Genomic DNA, 24,227 nt, shown 5'->3' with positions numbered 1-24,227 from the left:
CTGTTATGTGAGAATTGGAGAGAGAGAGAGAGAGAGAGAGAGAGAGAGGATAAGTAAGTCTCCCCCTAGAGCCATGACAACCCTTGGCAATAAACAGCTCCATAAATTCCCCTTAGTTGTTACTTGTGCTACCGTGAATTATGAGAGAGAGAGAGAGAGGGTAGTTTATGGATGTTGGAAAGAGAGACAGAGGGGAAGGAGAGGAGCTTATGGATGCCCTTTAAGTTCTTTGATGCTGGTTGTTTGTTAGTAATCAGTCTCTCTCTCTCTCTCTCTCTCTCTCTCTCTCTCTCTCTCTCTCTCTCACACACACACACACACACACACACACACACACACACACACACACACACACACACACACACACACACACACACAGTATAATAGCAAAAACAAACCCCTCCACGCAGCCAGCACGAGACCGGCGTGAGAAGAGCAGGCAAACGAATGGCCTCGTAACTCCAATTTCCGCTTGAAAATAAGTCATTGGGAAGAGGAAAACTTACCCGGGAGAGAGAGAAAGGAGGTGGGGGGGACGAAGGGTGAGGAGAAGAGGGACAGGAAGAGGGGGGGGGTGGAGAGATGAGCGAGAGAGAGGGCGAAGGAGAGGGGGTGAAGAGATAAGCGAGAGGGAGGGAGATGGACTGATACATAGAGGTAAATAATATCGTCTGAATGTATTTGAAATTTTAGAAATAATCATCGGGCTGAAGAGACGAAAAAGGGCGCTTGCATCCTTTCACTCAGTTATATATATTTTTTTAAACTACATGCAAACGATTTAATCAGACTAGCTGAAACTTTTCGAAATTTAGGAATTAGATATGGCCTTCCTTAACTTCTTTAGTTCTTGAGATCGTTCCTTAGCCACGTGAAATTGTCTGGATATAGCACAAATACAACAAAGTAAAGCTCTAAAGTTCACCCGTGCATCTCGCCGGCTGAGGCTATGGAAGATGTTAGAAGAATTGTTCATACTTTATGACTGTATGAAGCAGGGAACTAAAATTATAAGAGGGAAGGGTACTCTCTGTCGTTTGGGGAGGAATGAGAGATATGGAAGAAGGACATGATGCTGACAGTGGAATGTTGGCGGACATTTACTCGTGGCTGTGCGTTCTCGTAGTAAAGGGATTGAAAGATTAAGAACATATAACGCTACTTAATTTTTCTGCACTTTAAAAGATGTTAAGGCTTATATAAAAAATACATAAATATAAGGTTCGAAAAAAGGAAAGTTAATTCTGTTTTAATTACATTTTTATTTATTAACACTACAAAAATCATTACAAAGGTGCGTGGCATTAAACTATTTTATACATATATCTAGAATGCATATAGGCAGTTTTTGAAATATATTTATTTGCATATGGAGGTTTGTCAGGCTTAATTCGCTTGGATATATCGTTTTTGGTGCAGGTTTTTTGACAGCACAGAAAGGCTTTGCGGATGTGCCTGAATTTATATACAGTATATATTTTTATGAATGTATATAGAGAGTTTTTGAGGGATACTGGTGTATTTCGTTTTTGGTGTGGGATTAAATTTCATATTTTTCAGCCGTATTTTTGGTAACCCACACTTTCATCGTAGAGATCTGGTGGATGGGTGAGAGAGAGAGAGAGAGAGAGAGAGAGAGAGAATTGCATAAGAGTGTGAGTGAGTGAGGTAAGGGTGTTTGTTGGGTGACCTCGACTGCTGTTTGTCGGGTGGTATATTTACACACACACACACACACACACACACACACACACACACACACACACACACACACACACACACACACACACACACATCAGTGTATATAATTCAGTCTTTTATTGTCCCATCAGGATTCTAGGGGTCCGGGGCAAGGCTGCTCAGCGAAGATATTTACTCGTGAAGCGAGATTGATCAGTCTTTCTTCCCAGAGCGGCAGTTTGTGATCAGTAAAGCCAAACACACTCTCAGATTATGAACCATGATGACCCACGTCTGGTTGGAGTGCCTCAGTCTGCTGTACCACCAGACGTTCCTATGTTAGGTATACGGTTACTACCCATCGTAGTAAATGCTTACTTCGATTACAGGAAACCATTTGGCTTGTCATTCGCTGTCGAGTCACTTGAAGGTGGCAGTACATTAAACGAGTGGATGATAGGCACCCGAATCACACACACACACACACACAGGTAGATTTATATATAAATTCACCACTGCGTACCTAACACAGGATTATGACTATATCCAGACGCGGGATGCTGGGTGATGAAGTAACCGAGAGAGAGAGAGAGGAAAAATCATATCAGTGAAAAGCTTAGCCCTTTCAGTTTACGCGTCTTTCTGTTTTTTGTTTTTCGTGTTTTGCAACCAACGTTTTTTTTATTATTATTCTGGTTAAGGGACACCTCGCGATGGGAAGGGTTAAAAGCAGTATCCATTAACTCCTTTAAAACTGCCTCTTACTTTTTTTTCTTTTTTTTATGTAGCTTCCACCAGCTTTTCTGTCAGTTCAGGAAGGTCTCTGCGTAACTGACTAGGGAACTGGAAATGTGAGACATGCCACAAGTAGGAAGGAGCGGGGAAGAGGGCAGAGGAAGAATAAGTTGGTGAGAAGTGAGTAGAGTTTAATCCAGTATTAGCAAAAAGCATTTTGTGGGTATGGGGCAGTTACAACGCCGTATAAGAATAACATATAAGGAAAATATCTGTGCATTCCCCCAGACCATGACAGGCAATGGTCGAGATACGTTCCGCCTCCCTGTTCTCATTTGAAGATAGCCTAACCAGCAGACAGAAGGGAGTGAAGGATTAAAGTTTGAGGATGAGTAAAGACTTGTTTATTTTCTTCTAGCTGCTGCAGGACGATTGTATTTAGCCCAGGAATAGGCCTTTCGAAGTACCGGTCTATATAAGTGCAAAGACTGCTGAACACCATTTTTTTACCCATTTCCATGTTCTCTAAAACAGTATACCCCGTTTGTGATATATTGGAGGTAGAAAGACGAACTGTGATAACTTAGATAGCGTGTCCCTTGCCGAAGGATGTAAAAGTTTCCATTAATCCCCATTATTTTTAGTTTGTTTTCGCCATCCACAGACAATTTTATTTTACTCTGCAGAGCTTCTCGTACTGTGGTGTGGAGGCGAGATTTTCCAAGGTTGAATGAAGAGTGATCCGACGTTGTTGTGGTAGTTCATTTGTATTCTCCGTTTTCTTGTTACCACACCCTTCCCTCCCCATTTATGATAGTGGGAGTGAGATAATGATGATAATGTTGATGATGATGTAGTATACTAAGTGGACAAAATTGAATGGTGATGATGATGGTGATGTCGTTTTTCTTGTTCCTGAATCCTTTCTTCCCCATTTATGGTGAGGAGAGGAAGATGATGACGATATCTCGGTATAATGTGAATGATGATAGTGATGGTGGTGATGATGGTGAAGTAGGTTGTTTTAAGGGCGTGAAAGTTGATGATAATGAGGTAGAACAACACGAATGGGAACAAAAACAAGAAGAACAAGATTAACGGGAAAGAGAAGAAGCGTAGCGAACCACAAAAGTGATAATCCAGCATTCTTTTGGCGTAGGTGATAATTTTCGTCTTGAAGGACAGGCCCATTCTTAGATTCCATTCTCGCCCTACCCACTCCCATTATTTTTTTGTCCTTTTGCCCTTACTTGTGTGTGTGTCCTTCCCATCCCTTCCTGTCCTACATTCCTGTCTCTTCCCATCCCTTCCTCTCCGTCCATATCTTTATCCTTTCCCATCCATTCCTCTCTTTCCACATTCCTGTCCTGTCCAGTCCCTTCCTCTCCTTCCACATTCCTATCCCATCCCATTCATTCCTCTCCTTCCACACCCCTATCCTATCACATCCCTTCCTCTCTTTCCACTCGCCTGTCTTCTCATATCCTTTCCTTTTTCCTTCCACTTTCGTATCCTCCCATCCCATTTTCTTGATAACTGTTTCGGTCTGTTCTTCTTCCTTGCCATTCGCAGTCTTCGTGTTACATAATCTCTCTCTCTCTCTCTCTCTCTCTCTGACCATTCTTACCCATTTCATGCTCAATTTCTATCATATTCCCTCCCCTATTCCCACCCCATTCCAGTTCTGTCCCCCCATTCCTGCTCCATCCCACCCCATTCCTGTTCCATCCCATCCCATTCCTGTTCCATTACCTCTCCATTCCTGTTCTGTTTTTAACTCAGTTCCTGCTTCATCCAACCCATTCCTGCTCCATTCCCACCCATTCCTCCTCCATTCTCACCTCATTCCTTCTCCATTCCTACCCATTCCTGCGTCATTCTCACCTCGTTCCTGTTCTGTTCCTACTTCATTCCTGCTTAATTATTGCTCGCTTTCCAACCCATGTCTCCATCATTCCCACCCCATTCCTACCCCTTTTCTGATCCATTCCTACCCCATTCCTGCTTAATTCCCATCCAGTTCTTGGTCAGTTCCTGCGTCATTCCCACTACATTCCTACCTCGTTCCTTGTCTATTCCTGCTCCATTCTTCTCCATTCCTACCAGTCCTGTCCTGTTCCTACCATTCTTATGCTGCGTCTACCCCATTCCTACCAGTCCTGATCCGTTCCTACCATTCTTCTCCATTCCTACCAAGATCAAGCTTGAGGGAATAAGTGGGATAATGAGGGAGGACACCTTGGAATGTCGTGAAGGAGTGGCAGTGAAGAGTATCGGAAGGGAGTTGAAGCTTTATGAGTTTATGTATTTATTTAAACTCCCGGGGTAAGGTCAAAGGGTTGCAGGTTCGATACCGCACTAAAGCCTTCAAATTTCTGTTGCATGCGTAACATCATCGTCACCACCACCGTCTTCCCAGTCGTCATCATCATCATCATCATCATCTCTGAGGGCATGGGCAGAAGGTCATAAGGTTGATCCCTCATTAAAGCGTCTCATTATGTATACAGTACCTACCTGTATGCGTGTATGTATGTATGTATGTATGTATGTATGCGTGTGTGTAGGCATCTCCCCCTTGCGGCCTGGCGCTAATGAGTGTGTGCACGGCTTTGCTTCTTGTGTAAACTTTGGGTGGCTTTGTGTACACTCCCTCCTGTGTACACACGTTTCATGTGTACTCTCTCCATGTGTACACCTTCTTGTGTACACAAGTTTTATGTGTACCCTCTCCATGTGTACACCCCCTCCCATGTACAATAGTCTCATGTGAACATTCCCTCGTGTGCGCACCTGATCATGTATACAAGTGTGCACCAATTCATGTATATCCTCCCTGTATACACAAGCCGCATGTCCACACGCGCCCTCACTGCACGCATTTCATGTATACACGATCTTAAGGGGAGGTGGGAATGGTAGGAATATAGTGGGAATGGTAGGAATATAGTGAGTACGGTAGGAGTGTTTCAGGAATGGCAAAATTATGGCAGGAGTGGTAGGAATGGGAACAGGAATAATGGGAATGTAACAGGAATCGTAGGACTGAGAGGAATGAAACACAAATGGTAGGAACAGCACGAGTATGACAGCAGTGAAGCAGGAATGGTAGGAATGGAACAGGAATGATAGCAGTGGAACAGGAATGAGATCAATGAAGTAGGAATGAAGGAAGAATGGTAGGAATCTCCCTCTCTCTCTCTCTCTCTCTCTCTCTCTCTCTCTCTCTCAGGTATAATCGCAGGCTGTTTGCATAAGCGCCTCTGCCTTCTGGATTTTCTTCAGTTTTTGAGTCGAGGGAGAGAGCGGGGGGGGGGGGATGAGTGAGAGTATAAAGGAAAAAAGACATGAGGAGGAGGAAGAAGAAGAAGAGAAGGCGAGAGCAATAAGAAACAGTCCAAGGTTATTTTTTGCTGGAAATTTATTCATGAAATTATTAGTATGTACAGCCAAAAATTACTTATATTGCGTGACTTGTTTGCGTAGAATTTGTTTACATAAATTACCAAGGGATTTTTATAAATTTCGTTCTTTAGGATGTTTCTCTTATATTATCAGTTTTTTTCTATTTATTTATACTGTCAGGATTTTTTTTATCGCCAAGAATATTGTATTTCTTCATGGATTTTTATAAATATTTTGTTGATAAGGATTTTAGTTTTTTGTCAGTGTTTTTTTTTTTAATGCCACGTGTCTCATATTTTCTTTAATGCGAATATTTTTTTTTATTTTTGTTCCATATTTTTTTACCCCATCCATTCTAATTTTGTTTTTCTTTTAGTTTGGTGCTTTAATGTTATTTAAGTTTTTTTTCCCCCTTCTTATTCTTAAACCTCTTCCATTCTGTTTCCAGCTTTTCATTATTATTTTATTATTCCCCCGATAGGATCAGTTTTTCTGCCTGTTCTGTGTTTTTGCTTCCCTTCTTTTTCTTGTCTGTTTTTATCTGTTGTTTGTTTTTGTTTACTTTTTTCTTATATATATTTTTTGTTACCATTGCCATTGTTTTCCATTTTTTTTTTTTACAACCTCAGATGTGACCACTTTTCTTGCTTAGTCATGCATCACCCCTTTATCCTCCCTCCCATTCCTTGATCTTCCTTCCCTCGTCTTTCCCTCTACCCTTCATTTCCTTCCTCACTTTTTCTTTCTCCCTCTCTCCCCTCCTGTTTCCCCTCTTCCCTCCACCTCCTTTGCTATTTTCCCAGTCCTCCTTTTCTCTCCCCGTTACCTTTCTTCCCTCTTCCCTTTCTCTCGTCCCTCATTTCCCCTCTCTCCCCCTTCTCCTCGTCTCTTTTTCCCATTTTCCATCTACATCTCCATGCCCTTTTTTCCTTCATGTCTATTACCTTTCCTTAATATCTTCTCCTCCATTTCTTCCTGTGTGATGATGATGATGATGATGATGATGATGGTGATGACTGATGAATTATTATTTATTTATTTATTTTTTATATAATTTCCGCTGTGTTGACCATCATCTCGCCTTGCACCTCTGCCAGTTAGTCAGATCCTCCAAGCCGAATCCCGGTGTGCCGAAGCGTCCATGTGTTTAGGTGTATGGGTAGGGTATGCAGATTAGGCAAAGCTCTGCGGGTACACTTGTTTTTGCTCTCCATCCCTCCTTCCCTCCCCCCTTCCTGCTGTGCCTCCCTCCCTCCCATCCTCCCTCATTCCTTTCCTTTCTTCTTCCCTTCCTCTTGCTCTCCTTTCCTCATCATTCCATCCCTCCCCTTCTCCTCTCTCCCTCCTGCACCACTCAGTGTCTCGTATCCCTTAACTTTCTTTAACCTAATTTGTGTATAAGATTGCATGTTTATTTTCACCACCAGAGACTTCACAAACTAAAGTGAATCTTGGAGGGGAAAAAAAAAAAAAGATCACAAGCGATTTCTGGTAATAATTCATATTTATGGAGACCTGTGAATCTTTTTTTTTTTTTTTTCTCCCAAGATCGATTATGAATGCGGCCCCAGACGAAACCATTCATTCCCGCCGTGTTGGTGTTGGTGTGGACTCCACCTCGTGCCCCACCCCGCCCCACCACACCCCAGGGCAGAGGAGGGGGAGAAAGAGGGAGGGGAGAAGTTTACACAGTGGAGGTGAAGAGTAGGGAGAAAGAACAACAAAAGTTGAGGAGGGTCATGGGCGTAGCCCGAAAAAATATATTGTCTGGGGTGCCAGGGTGTGTGTGTGTGTGTGTGTGTGTGTGTGTGTGTGTGTGTGTGTATTGATAGATAGACATGATTAAGAGGTATAGTGGTACCATACGTTACTGCATTCTTAAACGGATGTCTGGGTACTGACAGTACACTTGTCTGCTGTACCCGCTGGCAGAACAGCACGGCATGTACACAGGTGAAATCTGTCAGGTAGATGGTACATGGACTGTGAGTGGCCCGGCAGGCATCGTAGCACCTCTTCTTAGCGATTTATTTTGCCTATTGCACCTTAACATTGCCGAACATGCATTTATTTTTTCGCATTATTATTGACATTGTTTGCACTAGTAGCACACATGACGACACTGAGTGTACTGTGCAGAATTACTTGCAAAAAGAGATGCGTTAAGAAGTCCCCATTGCCACTCATAATACGATCCATAATTCACCCCCCCCCCTCCTCGTCACTGAGGATGGTGGAGGCGGCAGGCAGGAGTGAGGGAGGGAGGGATGAGGAATTGTCAGGCAGAAAATACGAATGTCTCGATTCTTTAACTCTGTAAGGGGCAGGATGTCAACTTATTTTATTGTGGCCAACTACCGCCAGGCGATTTTATTTAGACTTTACTCCTTGAGCCTGAGGGGTCTCTCCTTCAGTGAATAAGATCATACGGCGTTATTCTTCAAGCACTGGGGGGGAGAAGAAAGAGTAAGAATGGAAAGGAAAGAAGGGAAAAGCGTCCGTTGTGAGGGGAGGGAAAAGGTATGAGGAGGGATGTGTTGTATGAATGATGATGTCAGGTAAGAGAAAAGGAATAGTGTTAACTCTTGCTCATCACCTGTGCTTCTCTGTCTTCCCCCTCAATCTTTCCCTCCCCTTCCTCCTTCCCCTCTCCCCTTCCTTCTCCCTCCCCTCCCTCGTTTCCTTACTCTTTCCTCTTCTGATTTCCTTCAGCCCAGCTCCCTCCCTCCCCTCTCCATCACTTCTTCCTAACTCCTTCCCCCTGCTTCTCCCTCGCTTTCCCCTTTTGCCCCTCCACTAACCCTACCTGTACTCCCCTTCCTCCTCCCTTCCCCTTCCCCATCCCATCCCTTCCCTTGTCCTTCGCCTCTCCCCCTCCTCTCCATCACTTCTTCCTAACTCCTTCCCCCTGCTTCTCCCTCGCTTTCCCCTTTTGCCCCTCCACTAACCCTACCTGTACTCCCCTTCCTCCTCCCTTCCCCTTCCCCATCCCATCCCTTCCCTTGTCCTTCGCCTCTCCCCCTCCTCCTCTCCCCCCCCCCAATTTCGTCCTATACTCCTCTCCCTACCTCATGTCGTCCCCCTAATCCTTTCCCCACCCACACCCCTCCTTCTTCCCATATGTTCCTCTTCTCTCCCTACCTCTCCTCCTCATCCATCCTATCCTCTTCCCTCCCCCTTCAACCTCCCCCACCTCCCCTCCCCTTCCCCAACCCCCCTGTAACCTGACCCCTGGCACGTCACCTTGAGGTCACACCCCTGCCTATCAGTAGCCAGAGAGAGAGAGAGAGGGAGAGAGAGAGAGACCAATACACGCAGGGTATAAATAAACATGGAAGAGGAAGAGGAGGGAGAGAACAAAGAAGATGGGAAGCAGGAAGAAGGGAGGAAGAAAGAGAAGAGGAAGAGAGAATATTAAATGTATGCAAGTACCGGTAGTTACTGTAAGAATTGAGTTACCTTTAAATTACATATTATTAAATTATTATTATTATTATTGTGATGACTCTCTCTCTCTCTCTCTCTCTCTCTCTCTCTCTCTCTCTCTCTCTCTCTCTCTCAGTGACTAATTGGTTTTGCATAATTAAGTAGTCAGTTATTTCGAAGGCTTGTGAGTGTGATTAGGCGGGGAAAAAATAACAGAGGGATGGGGAGGTGAGAGTGAGAGGGTGGCAGGGTGGGAGTGGGGGAGGCAGGAGGGTGAAGGTGAGAGAGTGGCAGGGTGGGAGTGGGGGAGGCAGAAGGGTGAAGGTGAGAGGGTGGCAGGGTGAGGGTGGGGCAGGCAGGGAGGGTGGGGGTGGGAGGGTGACAAGGTGGGAGTGCGGGAGGCAGGGAGAGGGTGAGGGAGGTGTGGCAAAGTTGGGAGTAGAGGGAGGGTGAGGCAGGCAGGGAGTACAAAGCAGTTCGGAGGAGAGCAAGTAGCAACAGATCTATTAGTTCATTCGTGACTGTTTGTTAATGAATAGGCTATAACTAACATAACTATTCTACGACTCGAAGACAAGGATAGCAAAGGAGGGAGAGGGAGCCAGAATGATTGCTAGGGGAGAGAAGACGAAAATACGAAGGGAAGGGGTAAGAGATAGGATATGTATGTGGGAAGGAGGTAGTCAGGGTTGAAAGCCAAAGGAGAGGAGTGAGGTGAAGTTGAGGCAAGGAGGTGAAGGGAAAGGGTTAAGGGCAAGGGTGACAGTGTCGGAGTGGGTGAGGGAATAGGGAAGGGGGGGATGGAAGAGTGTTAGGAAGGGGTTAGGGGAAGGAGGGAAGGAATAGCATGAATATGACAAAGATATAAGGATCAGTGGTATGCAAGAACAGGGTAAAGCTGAACATGCAGTACACTTGATTTTTTCCTCGTCATAACCACTCCAAGGCAATGACCTATATTTGTGGTTTATATATGCCATTTCCAGACGATTTTATTCAGCCTAGAGGAGACTTTTTTGAACTGGAAGGGGTAGATGTAACCTTCACTAACGCCATCATGCACACGGTGCTCTCCTGTTCTAAACAAACCCATCTGCCAAGAGCAAGAATAAAATATAAGACACTCTCTGATCAAATAAGTTAACACTTTAAGAGAACTAAACTTGGTTCACACACACACACACACACACACACACACACACACACGAGGAATATATAGATAAGGTGCCATAAAAATAGAATTATTACTATGACACTTGTAAAAACACAATTAACCCACACCATACACCTGTACTCTGACACCATCATTCTTGTTTCCAACACCTTCTGACATGGTAAGACGGGTGAGGATGTGGATGGGGGGTTACGAGGGTGACATGGTAAAAGTGGGGTGAGGATGTAGAAAGGGGGTACAAGGGTGACATGGGAGGGGTGAGGACGAAAGCAGTGTCCGGCCACAAGATATGACCCACCATTATTAACCCCTTCCGCTGAAGGACGTGATTTTCACATTGTTCTTGCAATCTCTAGATGATTTTATTCAGCTCATGAGGGTTTTTTACAGCTGGAGGAGCAGGACATGGCCTTCATTGACTCGTTCACAAATAAAGTACTGTTCTAAGCATAATAAAATCGTCTGGTAGCAGGAGCATACAACAAAAATTAAATTCTCGATTTCAAGGGTTAAGTACATAAGAACATAAGAAGAGAGGATAATTGCAGTAGGCCGGTTGGCCCATGCTAGGCAGCTCCTAGAAGAGTAACTGAACTACTAGAATGAGATAAGGACAGCAAAGAAGAAGGCTCTCCCCCGCCCTCCAAACCCTCCAGCCGAAGCCGGCAGGAAAAAGTCAGAAAGAACACCACGCCGTATAGAAAAACTGGCGTGGACATTTTACAGGAAAGTGTGAAAGGAGAATAGAGACTATCATAGTGTAACCTGAAAAGAAATTTTTTTGAATTAGTATTGGTTATAAGATTTTCTTTATTCTATATCCACCCCTTATTTGTCATATGCTTATCTAGCCTATGCTTGAAACTCTCAATGGAAGAGGCAGCAACTACTTTACTAGGTAGCTTATTCCATTCGTCTACTACTCTATTACCAAACCAATTTCTACCGATTTCCTTACTGAAACGGAATTTTTCTAGTTTGAAACCATTATTTCTAGTTCTATCCTGTATGCTCACTTTAAGTACCTTGCTAATATCTCCCTTATTTATACCATTCATCCACTTAAACACCTCAATTAAGTCTCCCCTTACTCTACGCCTCTCTAGCGAATGCAGACTTAGTCTTGCCAGTGAATCAAAAGAAAACCCCAAGGGTTTTTATCAAATGTACCGAACGAAAAATAAAGACAGGATAGGACCACTCAGAACAGAATCAGGTGACATTACCAGTGAAGATAAAGAAATGTGCTCCATCCTAAATAATTATTTCATATCAGTATTCACCAAGGAAAATCTAAGCCTGGTCCCTCAAGCAGCAGAAGAAGAATGAGCGAGGAATGGGGGGGTAGGAGTAAGGATTAGGGGTTAAAGATAGGGGGAGAGGTACAAGGGTGACAGAAGAGGGTCAGGGAGGGTAGGGGAGGTAAGAGTGGGGGAGTAGGTATGAGGGAGTGAGATGGGGAGGTGACAAGAATTGAAGTGTAGGGGTGAGGGAAGAGGGAAGGACAAGGAGGGGAGGTTAAGGGGGAAGGGAGTAGAGAAAGGGAGAGGGGAAACAAAGACGACAGTAGCGGAAGGGGTTGGGGGTTAAAGAGCGGAAGGAAAGGAGCGTGAGGGTGAGGATATAGGTAGGGAGAGTAAAGGGAGGGAGTAAGGGAGTACGATCGGTAGCTAGGTAGGAGGAGTAATTTAAGAGGTGGGGGTGATGGGGAAGAATGTTGATGGGGAGAGGAAGGAGGTGGGGGTGAGGGCGAGGAGCTAGGGTGTAGATAGGGAGGGTAATGGGTAAGAGAGGGAGGGAGTTGGGGGGTGAGGGAGGGGGTGAAAACAGTGACCGGTCAAAAGATAAGACCAACCATTATTAAGTTATCAGGGGTCGGTTTACTGCTGGAGAAGGGAAGGGTGGAGGAAATGAGAGGAAAGAAGGGAGGAAGGGGTGGTAAGAAGAGGGGGAAAGACAGGGAAAGAAAGGGGAGGAGCGGAGATAAGGGAGAGTAAATAGCAGTGGAAGAAATGAAGGAAAATGGGGAAGAACGGACGCAGAGGTGGTAAGAAGGGAGGAGGAAGAGAAAGAAAGGGAGAGAGGGGAGAGGATATAAGGAAGAGTAGATGAAAGTAGAGGACATGGGGAAAATACGGTGGAAAGGAAAATAAAGGAGATATTGATGGTAAAGGGGGAAAGGGAGGGAAATACTGAGAGATAAAAGAAAGGAAAGGGGGAGGGGGAGGTATTGGTTAAGGAGGGATGACTGAAAGGGAGAGAGGGACTGGAGGGAGAGAAGGGAAAGGGAGAAAAGAGGTGAAAGAGAATATAGTAGGAAAGGAATGGAAGCAAAGGAAGAGAGAGGGAGCAAAACAGCAAACGGGAAGAGAGAGAATTTGTGTGTGTGTGTGTGTGTGTGTGTGTGTGTGTGTGTGTGTGTGTGTGTGTGTGTGTGTGTGTGTGTGTGTGTGTGTGCTTTCTATATTCTTATTCTTCTAAGTATGCGGGTGTTTTAAACGAGCCTGTATACCTCCGTACATATATTTTATTTCTATGCATGCGCGCGCGGTTTTGTGTGTGTGTGTGTGTGTGTGTGTGTGTGTGTGTGTGTGTGTGTGTGTGTGTGTGTGTGTGTTTTTGATTTTTTCATGTGCATGTATGTTTTGCTTTACTCATGTGCGTGTATTGTGTTTTTATTTTCGTCTGTGTTATTATTGGTGTGTGTGTGTGTGTGTGTGTGTGTGTGTGTGTGTGTGTGTGTGTGTGTGTGTGTGTGTGTGTGTGTGCAGGCAGTGACCCCTAGTAGTCTAGTATGGAAGTCATTTTTTTACCCACCTCACCCAAATGTGAACCCGGATCTGCTTGCCTCTCCTGGCTCACCTTCTTTATCACACACCTGCCTCGCCCCACGCCTGCCTCGCCCCACGCCTGCCTCGCCCCACATCTGCCTCGCCCCACATCTGCCTTGCCCCACATTAGCCTCGCCCCACACTTGCTTCACCCCACACCTGCCTTACTCCACATCATTAATTACTGCTCTTTGTTTACGTTCTGTGAGTGATAGTAGACAGTGTTATGGTACAGATTTGGCCACTTGATTGTTGCAGAGAGGCGTTAGTTTGTGAACGGCCACGTCATAAACGCAATGGCAATCAGTTTGGCTTAGAACGTGCCCCCGATCGTGAGACAAATACTAAGCCGACCGAACTACGAAGTCTCTAGTAGTTCCCCTTCTTCCTGACTTCTTCACTCCATCTTCTCTCGTCCCACTTTTCTCTCCTCTCTCTCTCTCCCCAACCCAACTCTCTATTTCTCCCCCCCCCTCCCCCCGAAACTCACGCCTATATTACTTCTCGTTCTCCCTACCCTCAGTCTCCCTTCCTCTCCCTTTCCTGTATCTTCCCCCTCCCTCCCCCTCTTCCCCAAACCCCATTCTTCTTTCTCCCCTCCCCCTTGTTCCCCCTCCCCATCTCCGTCCCCCTCCCTTCTCCATTTCCTCCTCCCTCTTCCTTCCCCCATCTCCTTTCCTCTACCTTTCCCATTTCCTCTTCCCCTTCCCCTCCCCTTCTCTCCCCTCTCCTCCCCTCCCCGTCTCTTCCCCTCCCCTCCCTCCTCTCTTCTCTTCACCTCTCATCTCCTCTCCCCTCCCTTTTCCGATCTCCTCTTCCCCTTCCCATCCCCTCCCCTACACATCTCCTCTTCCCTTCCCTTCCCTATCCATCTCCTCTTCCCTTCCCTCCCCAATCCATCTCCTCTTCCCCTCCCCTCCTCTACCCATCTCCTCTCCCCCCGCCCCTCCCCCTCCTCCACACGTGTCTGCTGACGGGCGTGGTTGCATCTCCCCCGTATTAGGGTTGAGCTATGGTTTGGGGGAAGGGGGGACATGTATCAAGATCATGTCTGCATTGTCTAAACTGGGCTCACTCTCTGGCTTCTAGACTCACCCTTTGTCTCCTCGGCTCACTCACCCTTTGACTCCTCGGCTCACTATTTACATCCTTGGGTTACTTTTTTTTTCTTTGGTTTAGTCCTCCTTCCTTGTCTCACTGTTTTACTTTCTTGCCTCGGTTCTCACTTCCTTGTCTCCGTTTCAGTTTCTTGGCTTAGTTCTCACTTCCTTGTCTCACTGTTTTACTTTCTTGCCTCAATTTTCACTTCCTTGTCACTATTTTGATTTCTTGGCTCAGTTCTCACTTCCTCGTCTCCCTGTTTTACCTTCATGTCCCAGTTCTCACTTCCTTTGCCTTTTTTTCTGCTTTCTTGACCCTTTTCTTAGTTCCTTGTCTCACGCTTAGGCTCATCGGCCCCTAAACTCACATCTTGTTTCCTCCGCTCACTCCCTACTTCCTTGGCTCACTTCGTACTTTTCTGGCGCACCCTTTGGCACCTCGGCTCACTTCTTGGCTCCTCGACTCACACTTTGGCTCCTTGGCTAACTCCATGGTCTCTCGGCCGACTCCTTGGCTCACTTTGGCTCCTCAGCAGATTCCTTGGCTCATCGACTCATCTCTGGCTAATGAACTCACACTTGGTCTCATCGATTTACACTTTGGCTCCTCGACTCACATTTTGGCTCATCAGTTCACTCATAACGTACAGGTCTTGAATGCTGAGTTGTAGCAGTAGAGTTACACTAGATGATGCTAGCCACGAAGAAGTGTTGTGGAAAGAATATAGAGCCCTAATACTGTCATTTTCTGCCACTGAGCTACGTGAAATAAACTAGAAACGAACGAAAATCTGGGCCAAGTGCAGGTGAAGAAACTATATAGGACAGTAGGAGCGCCATATTGTGCCACTGTTATATGGGAAACGGTTTATTAGAGAGTGATAGGGTGATGGTAAAGTAGCCTATAGTCTGTTCGCCTTAACTGCAACTTTCGTCCTTTTGCAACTTATTTCCCGTAGCTCAGTAGAGGGACAAGGCGATACTACGACGCAACATCCCTTCTTTAGCACGTCTTCGTGGCTGTAATTCCTTCACCCTAACTTGGCCTTGATATTCGTTCTTTAGCAGCTTATTTCCCGTAGTTCAGTGGCGGAAAAAGGCAGTACCACGGTTCAACCTCCTCTTCCATTGTACTTCTTCGTGACTGGTGCCATATTGTGGAATTGATTGGTTATTACAACTGAGCATTCAGAGTCGAGAGATGGCAATTTCGACCAAGATTAAGTAAAAAAAGCATAGGTGGGATCCCGTGCTATTGTGCCAGGCTGTTGATAGATAGGTTAAAGAGATATATTGGTAGATACAGAATAGTTGATATGTGACTAATAGAGAGTTGGAGAGGTAGATAATAAACATAGCTGGGTAAAAAGACAGGCCTTGGGTTCCTTCTTCCTTGCATAAAGAAACAGGTAGATGGATAAGTAGATAGGTGCAGAAAATGAGATAGTTACAGTTTCAGGGGTGGATAAATAATAAGGGTATGTAGATAGAAACAGGTGGGTTGAGAATATATACACAGTTTGCATGATGGAGAGGTAGACGAATAATGGAGATAGATAGATAAATAGATAGATAGATAGGATAAGAAAAATATACTGGTGAGGGTGGAGACTAGCCACGTCCCCTACTTATGTTGTATGTGTTGAACAAGGCTACTGCATCACCGCCATACCCACCCGTCTCTCTCTCTCTCTCTCTCTCTCTCTCTCTCTCTCTCTCTCTCTCTCTCTCTCTCTCTCTCGGTCAAGGTCACAGGGCAAAGTCAAATTTTCGGCACTTAGACCACTTGGTAGACGCGAGTGTTGTACTAAGTGCCTCTTCTTGTTCAGTTTTATTCTTCCCATTTCCAAGCGATTATCTTCAGGTGAGGAAAGCGCCATTGTAGTGCAGGGGTTAGAAAAGGCCGAATCGAACTAATATGTTTAAATAAACCTTCTTAAGGTGAATGAAATCATCTGGTAGTATCGAGAATGTGAAAAATAGCTCTTAGGAATGAGTGGGTTAACAATGAGGTATAACTTTTGCTTCCAAATTAACCGTGATGGTGTGAGAAACAGCATGTCGTGACGGAAATGGTATGGTACAGTTTGTTAGAGAGTCCGTGTCTGCAGTGTGCCTCAAAGCAAGGAAGCAAGTATGTTGTACCTGTAACAATCCAAATGAGGTTGACTGCAAGACTGGACCTTCTCGGAGGGAGTGATAGCCAGAATTAATTCTGCCTCGTGTTGGGGAAGTATAAATTAGGAATGGGTGTTTGTAGGGAGTGATGCCTTTGAATATCCAAGTACCGTAATGTCTTAGTGATGCCTTTGAATATCCAGGAACGGCAATGTCTTAGTGATGCCTTTGAATATCCAGGTACTGTAATGTCATAGTGATGCCTTTGAATATCCACATACGGTAATGTCATAGTGATGCCTTTGAATATCCAGGTACGGTAATGTCTTAGTGATGCCTTTGAATATCCAGGTACGGTAATGTCTTAGTGATGCCTTTGAATATCCAAGTACTGTAATGTCTTAGTGATGCCTTTGAATATCCAAGTACAGTAATGTTTAGTGATGCCTTTGAATATCCAGGTACTGTAATGTCTGTATTTGTGTGTTCTTGAATCTGTACATGCCGGCAGTACGAACCGACAGAATTTCAAACTTACACAAACTTTCGAAAGGACTTACTACTAATATCTGTTGAAAATGTCCACCCCTCTCTGGGTTTCGAGTCCTAGGCTAAGAGCACACATAGACTGCGAGAAGAGCACGCTACCGCCCAGTCAGCCCAGAGTTCCCGGCAAATATGTATGTCACGAAATTAGACTCGAAACATTAACCAATAACCTTTCCAGCAGTAAAGGGCAACAGACCCCCGGTTAAAGCGATCACCGAGACACAAAGGCGGGGAGGGAAGTGGTTGGTAAGAGGAATGACAGCACACCATTAACCTTTGTAATATATTTTACCACTAGATTATTTTTATTTTGTCTCACCTTTCTCGCTTCCTCGGCTTGATTCCCCCCCCCCCACTTTCTTATTTCTTTCCTGCTGTCTCCATGTCGTGAATTTTCTTCATTCTCCCCCTTCTCAGTTCTGCCTCCCCAATTCCTCTTCACAGTATCACTCTCACCCTATATGATTGTCTTCTCATTACGGCCGCGAGTTACAAAGCAAGTGGGTGCATATTTTGATCACCGTGTGTGTGTGTGTGTGTGTGTGTGTGTTTTAACTGGGGCACTAAGACCTTATCAAGCTGGTGACGTGTTATTCAGTTTGTTTTGTAGTTTCAAGACAATTTTATTGTAGGTAACACTGCTATTAGTAAAAGAGTTAATAGAGGCTATATCTAACTCCTCCAGTTCGAAAACTGTCTGTGCTGATTAAAGTTGTCTGTAGGTAACAACAAAAATACGTCATCGGACTGAAATGGTTAACATTGAGCAGTGCTCTTGTGGGTAATGCTTTTGGAGTGGAAAATGTAGGGTCAGAACCCACGTGTTCACAACAGCCATAATGTTTGCCCAAGAATTTAGCAAGGAGTGTAAAGAAACAAGGGAAGGGACTGCAGGTAAAGGAGGTAGTTTCTCATCTCTTGGAAGCTTGACTTCTACCATTGGATGTGCCAGTTATTATTATTATTATTATTATTTTTTGTTACAAAGTAAGAAATGGAGGACTCAGAGGGCCTCCAGCTCACTTTGAAGAAGCCCCATTTCACGTAGGAGGTCCACTGTGACAAATGAAAGTTCCTTATTACATATATATATAAGAGGCCCTTGAAAACGAAGGTCACCCTTCTTTCAGGATGTAGTGTGTTAGAACTGGAAGTCTCTGTTAATCAGTTAGGCCCCACCGTTGGCACCACCGCCATTCATCCTCCCCTGAGAAAATCTTGGCTTTGTGTCTGGGTTTCTCCACTGACCAAGTGAGTTGCCACAGTTATAGCTGTACGGTTATACCCCAGACTCATTATATTAATGACATCAACCAATGTCTAAACTTCTTGTGCACAGTTAATAATTGTAACTACGCCATGTCTCCCATTCAAACTCTCAATTCTACTCTCAGGTGCAGTGTTCATGAGGTGTGTCTTACAGGTAACAGTGATCGTGAAAGGGCATGACGTGTGTGGACCAGAACGAACGTATGAGGCCTCAACAGAGGCATTACCAAGGGCCTTTGTTGATGGGACGACCTGGGCTGGTGGCACAGCACTGCAGCCTCACACACAGGTCCGTGAAGAGAAACCTGGCGAGCACATCCTCATCACTGTCTCCCACGTTAATGCAACCGTTGCTGTCAGGAAGATTGGCAGGTCAGTAATTCTGCAGAAAAAAAAAAAATGTTAGTCTGATCTTGTTGGCTGTTCATTTCTTATTGTTTCCTTATGTTATTCGCTTAAAGTACTTGACTAATTCAGAAAAAAAAAAAAAAAATGTACTGTATTGTACCATGTTGTCTGCTCATTTCTTATTACAGTAAGCCCTCAATTATCCGGCATAGTTGAGCCAAGCCCCATGCTGAATAAAGTGAAACTCCTGGTATTGCATAGTACCTTCCCATCATCTCAACATTCAGCATTGAGCCGGATATTGTGCTGCTGTCTGTCTCAACCTTCAATCCAAAAAACTTTACCATGAGTTAATGATGAAAACTAAGCATAAAATATAATACAGTATTGCTGTCCTTAGAATACTACTGTATGTACTCGCCAAGTGTTGGCATCGATGGAGGGTAGAGTTGTGCAACATGCACCACTTGCAATCGTAATTTCAGGATCACAATAGAGCACTAGGACACAAACACTGACAGGCCATAAGTTTTGCAACAACAATGAGCATAGGATGCCACAGAGTTGCTCACATCAGTAGGGTTTTGCGACCGTATTGTCAGAAGAGCAGAGCGCACATACACGTCTTACTATACGAGATCCACAGGCAAGAACGAAAGCATGGCGGTATGCTCAGCGCGCTGGGTGATCCGCTTCCACAACGGATTCTGATTGGCTGGGGCATAGTGGGTGTTGTCATTGGCTGGAGTGTTTGGGGGTCTTGTCGGTCGCTGGTTGGGTATTGCTTACGAGCCGGTTGATACGCATTGATGCCAGATGTTGCATTGAATCACCAGTTATGTCCTGTTTTGGCGTCGGATGTGACATAATCTTGTCAGATATTGCTTTAACCCACGGATTACGCAATTCCATCCAATCCTACATTGCCCCATGAGGAGCGTAGGAGCCCGGGGCTAGGCAGTTGGTCCTGACATTTTTTTCATTCATTCATTGCCAGACGCCATGTATCCCAGACGGGGTGGCCAATGGCTTAGAGTTAATTGTTTTACAGGGAGGGGCACTAATCCTCCACCAACCCCACTTGACACGTAGGGATGCCAACAGCATTTGGTGTTCCCAGGCGGTCACCCATCCAAGTACTAACCAGACCCAACGTTGCTATGAGATTTTTAATCCCACCTCATGGTGTGCAAAAAATGAAGGGAAAAAAGTTTTTTTTTTTTTAGTTTTTGTTTATTAAACTTGAAGATAAACATCCAAGGCATCATGTGGTGAAAAAAAAAAATCTCTCTCCCTCTCCGTCTTTGCGAGCTGTTGCTCGCAATTCACGGGTTAATAGAGCCGACCCGGCAGCACTGCATATTGTGTTGGGCTGGATATTTCGACAACGGATAATTGAGAGTTAATACATCCCTGATGTATAACAAGGACAGACTTTTTGCCTGTGGAGATAGCCAGCAGGTCAGTGAGTGGCCAGAGTTCTTATTCTTCTGCTTCTGGCAAATTTGTTAATAGGAGACCTTTGGAGAAGAGCATCAAAGACGTTTGCCAAAGGGGAAAGCCACAGAATCCATGCACGGGCAAAAAGTGGGCCCAATGACTTCATCGTTCTCCATAAAGTGAGCCCTTCAAAGGTGAAAGATCGAGTAAAGTGGGCATACGCCGGTGAGCATCAAACTGTTCGAAACAAGAGCCTCGCCGCAGGTTCCAAAGCAATTCTACTTTTGTTTTGTTAAGCATCTTACATCACCACAGTAAAGATTTCATTCTCATCAGCTTTGTGGGCTTTCAAACACCTCATCCATAGCAATGTATTGTTCTGCTAAACCCAGTATATTCATGTATAGGTACTGGAGTTGGATGCCATCACGTGGTGCCACCGATATGATCGGGTGGTTCAGCTGTCTGGTCATCCAAATGCCCCCCCATTCCATCCCTATCTAACAAAAGGAGGAAGATGAACTGTGGGAGAAGAGTAACTTCATCCTGCAGTCCACTAAGTTCATATGAGTCTGGGGTTGGAACTACAGTACTACTATTCATGTATGTTATTTATATTCATTTAATATTGACATAGAGTGCAATGATAGAAATACTGTAATGTGCTGTATGCAAAAAATAAACCAGTAAGAAAAACGTGCTAAGAGGCCCTATGCAGAAATAAACTGGTAAGTTTCCTGTACACCAGGAAACCATTTACTGTGCTGGGTGGAAATCATATAACCAAATTATGGCACCTGGTCGTTTAGTGGGTAATTATGGTGCTCCAATCGGATCCATCCGGTGAAGGTTTATATCCAAGGAGTGGTTGGGGTTATTGCTCGCGTAATGCCACTCAGGGATGAGTGAGGCTGGTCACTCTCATCTTAAATGTCAGGACCAACTTGCCGGGCCTTGGGCTCCTACGCTTCTTATGGGGCATCGTAGGATTGGATGATGGATGGATGGAGAAAAAGGTGCTAAGAAGCCATATGCAGAAGTAAACTGGTAAGAAAGCGGTGCTAAGAAGCCATAGGCAAAAATAAACTGGTATGCAAAAAATAAACCAGTAAGAAAAACGTGCTAAGAGGCCCTATGCAGAAATAAACTGGTAAGTTTCCTGTACACCAGGAAACCATTTACTGTGCTGGGTGGAAAAAAAGGTGCTAAGAAGTGAATAATTACGTTTAGTGGGTAATTATGGTGACAAGCCTCCTTAACCAACAAGAATATGGCACTCAGTCTCTTCCTACCTGCAGGTACCTGACTGTGCTGGTGAGGGTGCCAGAAAGTGTGTTAAGTGCTGAGGGTGACCAGGGGGAGATGCAGCTATGTGTCCAGGGTTGTCCCATGAATGAGAGGCTCAACTCTATCACCAGCCACCAGATGACCAAACATGATGTAAGACTACTGTATGCTTCCCATTTCATATATATATTTTTTTTTACCCCATCATTGCATCCATGTTAGAGAAGCGAGAGTGGATGTTATGTTTTTAGCAGTGTGTGTGTGGGGGGGGCAGAATAATTCAGTCAGTTTATATCCAGTTTTAGCAAGTCATGGTGGAAGGGTTGAGGGTCAGCCAGTAAATAAACCTATTGCTTTTGAGAACAGTAGATCAAGGTTACAGGGCTAGGTCAAATGTTTGGCTAGCAAAATCAACTTGAGTGTTTTTATCCAATTTAGACCAAACTTGAAGGAAGGGTTGGGGTTAAAGAATGAATTAAGTTATTAAATTTTGAGAGTAATCAGCAAAGTGTCAAGATCACAAGGCAAGGTCAAAGTTTGATATGTGTGTGTGTGTGTGTGTGTGTGTGTGTGGTTGTGTGTGTTTGTGTGTGTGTGTGGTTGTGTGAACAATATAACTCGAAGTTTTGATCTGATGTGGATCATACTTGGTGTGAAGGTTGAGGGTACACCTATGGAGCATAGAGCAGTATTTGAGATAATACAACAGTCTTTGTTATACAGACTTTGTTATATTATCTTTTACAGGCTGTGAAGTACTGCAAGGAGTATAATGTGACAGACTATTACCTCGACTCGTGCATTTTTGACCTCATAACAACCGGGGACAAGAGCTTCCGTGTGGCCGCCCTGGCAGCTCAGAAGGACCTTTGGGAGCATGACCCAGCTGGGGCTCAGAAGCTGCTTCAGAACTGCTCAGAACCACCATGCCTCTGGGATGTAACATCAGCTGCCACCACCACGTGTTCCTCAGTGGCTGCCTTATCCCTGCTTGGTGTTGTACTGTTTGAGTTCAGTAGACAGACATCAAGGTAGCCAGTGAATAATTTTTACTTTGCCAAATACAGTATGTGCATCAGAGAAGAACAGCTTAAACTTCAGAAAATGTATTTTGTATATTCACAGATTATTTGAAATGTGCATTGAGCCATTATGTATAGGGAAATTTTGAATTATTTTAAGTCAAGTACATCATGATAAGTGCAGTATCTGTGACCTAAATGATGGAATGGAGTGCTGTACATTGATGTAAATCCAAGAAGGCTTGAGAAAATGTGGATATCAAAACTTATTTTAGAGCTGCCATTAGGTGACCATGGCCAAAGTATGCATGCATGCAAGAGCCTTTATAAATGAAACAGAATGAATAATACTGCTCTGAAATGCTCTGAACTGCAGCTGGTATCCCAAGTTAACTCAGTCAGTAAAAAGTTAATGACGTTGATTCACACTAGGAATATATATGTATATATTGACAGTATTGCTAACACTGAAACTATACCTCTGGACCTTGGTATGCATTGTATATCATATTACTGTATTGTGCAAAGATATATGTTAAACTATTAAAATATTCTCCAGTGATGAATGTAGGTACCGGTAACTGAACACGTGCAGTTGGCAGCATGAGTTCCCTTACCACCACTCTTTTCCGTACTGTTATCTCTCAAATCCCTGTGGCTAAATAGAGATTGCATCTTAAAATTGATTCACCACACTGTTGGTACTGCTAACAAAAGAACCAAACTAATTGTATTTCTGTATATGAATATACATTACGAATATTTTTAAACACACATCAGAGAACGAAAGGAACTCGTGCAGGCAAGTGCAAACTGAAAATTTTATATATGCTTGTATAATACTTCTGACCAGTATACCACGGCAGTATAAAGTACTGTAGTGATGTACAGTACAGTATTAGGCAAACTGAACCAGCTCTGAGAGTTAGTGTGTGAGAAAATGTAGTCAGATATGGCTTTCTTGCTAAGGTACAATTTAAAGTATTAGTTTGATAACCATTAAACATTCTTAATGTACAGGTACTGCACATCCAAATTATCAGACCGAATATACTGTATGTAGGTGTGTCATTTCTTTCTCATAAAACAAGTACAGTAAGTTCTTCCCATTTATTTCTTCATTGTCTCCCATCTTTCCTGTCACTTCATATTGCTTTTCTTTCCATTACAGGTGGCTTTACATTGAGTGACAAGCCAAATGGTTTCCTGTAAGCCAAGAAACCGTTTGCAATCCTGGGTGGTAACCATATAACCAAACCATACGTGCTCCCTACGTGTCAGCAAGTGGGTTGGTGGAGGGTTAGTGCCCCTCCCTTTAAAACAAATAACTCAAGAGTCAAATGGCCACCCCTTACGGGATTATGGCGTTTGGCAATAGATAGATAGATAGTTTTGTGCAATTGATTTAACTTTAAATAACAAAAAATAGATATTAAAGTTCCTTGTTTCTTGTAAAGCCAATTTGCCAATAGTTCCCTGTATTGATACCTGAAGTCTTTTAATTTACTTTGGGAAATCCTCTTGCAGTGAAGGGGAGAGAAACAGTCTTCATCAGACTCCTCTACTAAGAAAGGTCTCCTCCCAGATAAGTAAATCAGTCTGGTGGTAGGAAGAATTAAAAGAAAAAATTCATCCTCTGATTGAAGGAGTTAAAGTACCAACTATGTTGGAAAGTTGCCAGTGTTTTTTTAAATATATCCAGGTTTGTAATGTGGGCTGATTGTAGCATGTTGTTAGTTTGATCCAAGATACTTATTACTACAAGTCTGTTTTATTCTCAGCTCCTTCAATCTGATGATGTACTTCATATAATCTTTGTCACTTGAGGATTTTATACAGCTTA

The 24,227-nt window shown here is 44.1% G+C and overlaps 1 protein-coding gene across 1 annotated transcript in view; it reads left to right on the top strand.

Moving 5' to 3' along the window:
- Nucleotides 1-22,397, top strand: part of LOC145410679 (repulsive guidance molecule B-like) — a 47,231-nt gene extending 24,834 nt beyond the window's left edge. The window contains exons 4-6 of the mRNA XM_080280792.1: nucleotides 18,442-18,659; nucleotides 21,374-21,515; nucleotides 22,110-22,397. Of these exons, the coding sequence (XP_080136918.1) occupies nucleotides 18,442-18,659; nucleotides 21,374-21,515; nucleotides 22,110-22,397 (648 nt within the window). The remainder of the gene's footprint in view (nucleotides 1-18,441; nucleotides 18,660-21,373; nucleotides 21,516-22,109) is intronic.
- The last annotated feature ends 1,830 nt before the right edge of the window (nucleotides 22,398-24,227 follow it).

Source organism: Coenobita brevimanus, chromosome 86 (genome assembly GCF_032717465.1).
Source record: "Coenobita brevimanus isolate Jiangsu-jjx chromosome 86, ASM3271746v2, whole genome shotgun sequence".
In the NCBI taxonomy this organism is placed as follows: Eukaryota; Metazoa; Arthropoda; class Malacostraca; order Decapoda; family Coenobitidae; genus Coenobita; species Coenobita brevimanus.
This window is presented reverse-complemented; position numbering and strand designations above follow the sequence as displayed.